At 34.1% G+C, this 1,569-nt stretch overlaps 1 protein-coding gene across 1 annotated transcript; it reads right to left on the reverse strand.

Annotated features, from left to right (window-relative positions):
• Positions 1 to 367: 367 nt before the first annotated feature.
• LOC122903989 (40S ribosomal protein S24-like) lies at positions 368 to 664 on the reverse strand. The gene has a single exon (XM_044244498.1). The coding sequence runs from the start codon at positions 662 to 664 to the stop codon at positions 383 to 385; it is 282 nt and encodes a 93-aa protein (XP_044100433.1). The 3' UTR covers positions 368 to 382.
• Between the last annotated feature and the right edge of the window lie 905 nt (positions 665 to 1,569).

Here is a 1,569-nt window from a genome sequence, read left to right on the forward strand (position 1 = left end):
AAATCACAAAGAATTTGAGCAACACAGTTTACAGGCTTGAGGTAAATAAATTAATAGACAAATAGATAGAAACTGGGTACTCAATAATTAAAATATACATTTTCTGTATACTCTATATACATCAGAGCATTTATTAAAGTATTACATACAAATCTCTCAAGAAAATGTAAACAGATTTGCTATATCCAGATTATGTTTCTTTTTTTTTTTTAACATTCTTAGTTTATTAATCCCCTCATGAAAAATCTGCACAATCCCCACACGTAGAGCCATGGCAGCATCTTTACTCCTTTTGTTGTCCAATCTGCAGCTCACTTTTTGCCAGCACCAACACTGGCTTTGCAGTCCCCCTGACTTTCTTCATTCTGTTCTTGCGTTCTTTTCACTGTTTTCTTAGGGTCTTTTTCTTCTCATACAGACCATGTCTTGCAAGTCTATATTTGGGTTCATTTTTCTTTGCATAATCCAAGGAATCATAAATCATGCCAAAGCCAGTTGTCTTGCCACCACCAAAATGGGTTCTGAACCCAAATACAAATATGACATCTGGTGTGGTCTTGTACTTGGCTAGTTTTTCTTGAATTTCCGTCTTAGGTACTGTTGCCTTTCCAGGATGAAGGACATCAATGACCATTTGTTTGCGCCGAAGTAGTCGGTTGGTCATGAATTTCCTGGTCTGGAGAGTCACTGTGTCGTTTGTGATGGCGGCCGAGCTTCAAGCCCCAGATTATGTTTCTCGACAGAAATGCCATTAATTTACAAATTAAAAATAAAAACTAAGAAAAAACTATTCATATGGAAATTTTTAATGTGCTTCCAAATAATGCATATGTAAATGTAGAGATCATATTGTAAAGTACAAACTGAATAATATTTAAAGTACACATTTAGAATTTTAAACTTAATACAAACACTTTAAAATTTGTTGAATAAATCCAAAACATTTCTTAGAGAAAATTTTTAGCTATAAACGTTTTATTAGAGATAAGGAAGGATAGGGGCGCCTTGCTGGCTCAGTCAGTTAAGTGACCTGCTCTTGATTTTGGCTCAGGTCACAATCTCACGGTCCAGGGATCAAGACCTGCCTGGGCTCCATGCTCAGTACAGGGTCTGCTTGTCCTTCCCTCTGCTCTTCCTCCTGCTCTCTCTCTCTCTCAAATAAATAAATGAAATCTTTTAAAGAAAATAAAAATAAATACATAAATCAAAAGAAAGAACCTTCCAGATAAAGAAATTGCAAAAAGAATCTCAAAATAAACTCTAGGAGAGTAGATGAAAGAAATAATAAATACATCATATATTAAAGATATAAAATAAAAAATATATTAGAGAAGCTAAACAAAGCATAAAGCTGGTTGAAAAGAGTAATGAGATAAAGTGCTAATGAGATTGCTCAGGACAAAAAGAAAGGAAGGTAGAAATGAACATTAGCAAAGAAAATGCTTTTAAAAATTAGCCTCAAGCCAATATACTTAAATACTTGGCAAGTGGACACATTTTCACAAAATGTAACTTACCAAAAATGACTCAAGGAGAAACAGAATGCCAAAATAACCCTATAACATTAAG

Source organism: Neovison vison, chromosome 4 (assembly GCF_020171115.1).
Source record: "Neovison vison isolate M4711 chromosome 4, ASM_NN_V1, whole genome shotgun sequence".
NCBI classification, from domain to species: Eukaryota; Metazoa; Chordata; class Mammalia; order Carnivora; family Mustelidae; genus Neogale; species Neogale vison.

Bases quoted from the DNA above. Each gene is read 5' to 3' on its own strand.
- LOC122903989 (XM_044244498.1), bottom strand. From the start codon at position 664: ATGACCAACCGACTACTTCGGCGCAAACAAATGGTCATTGATGTCCTT.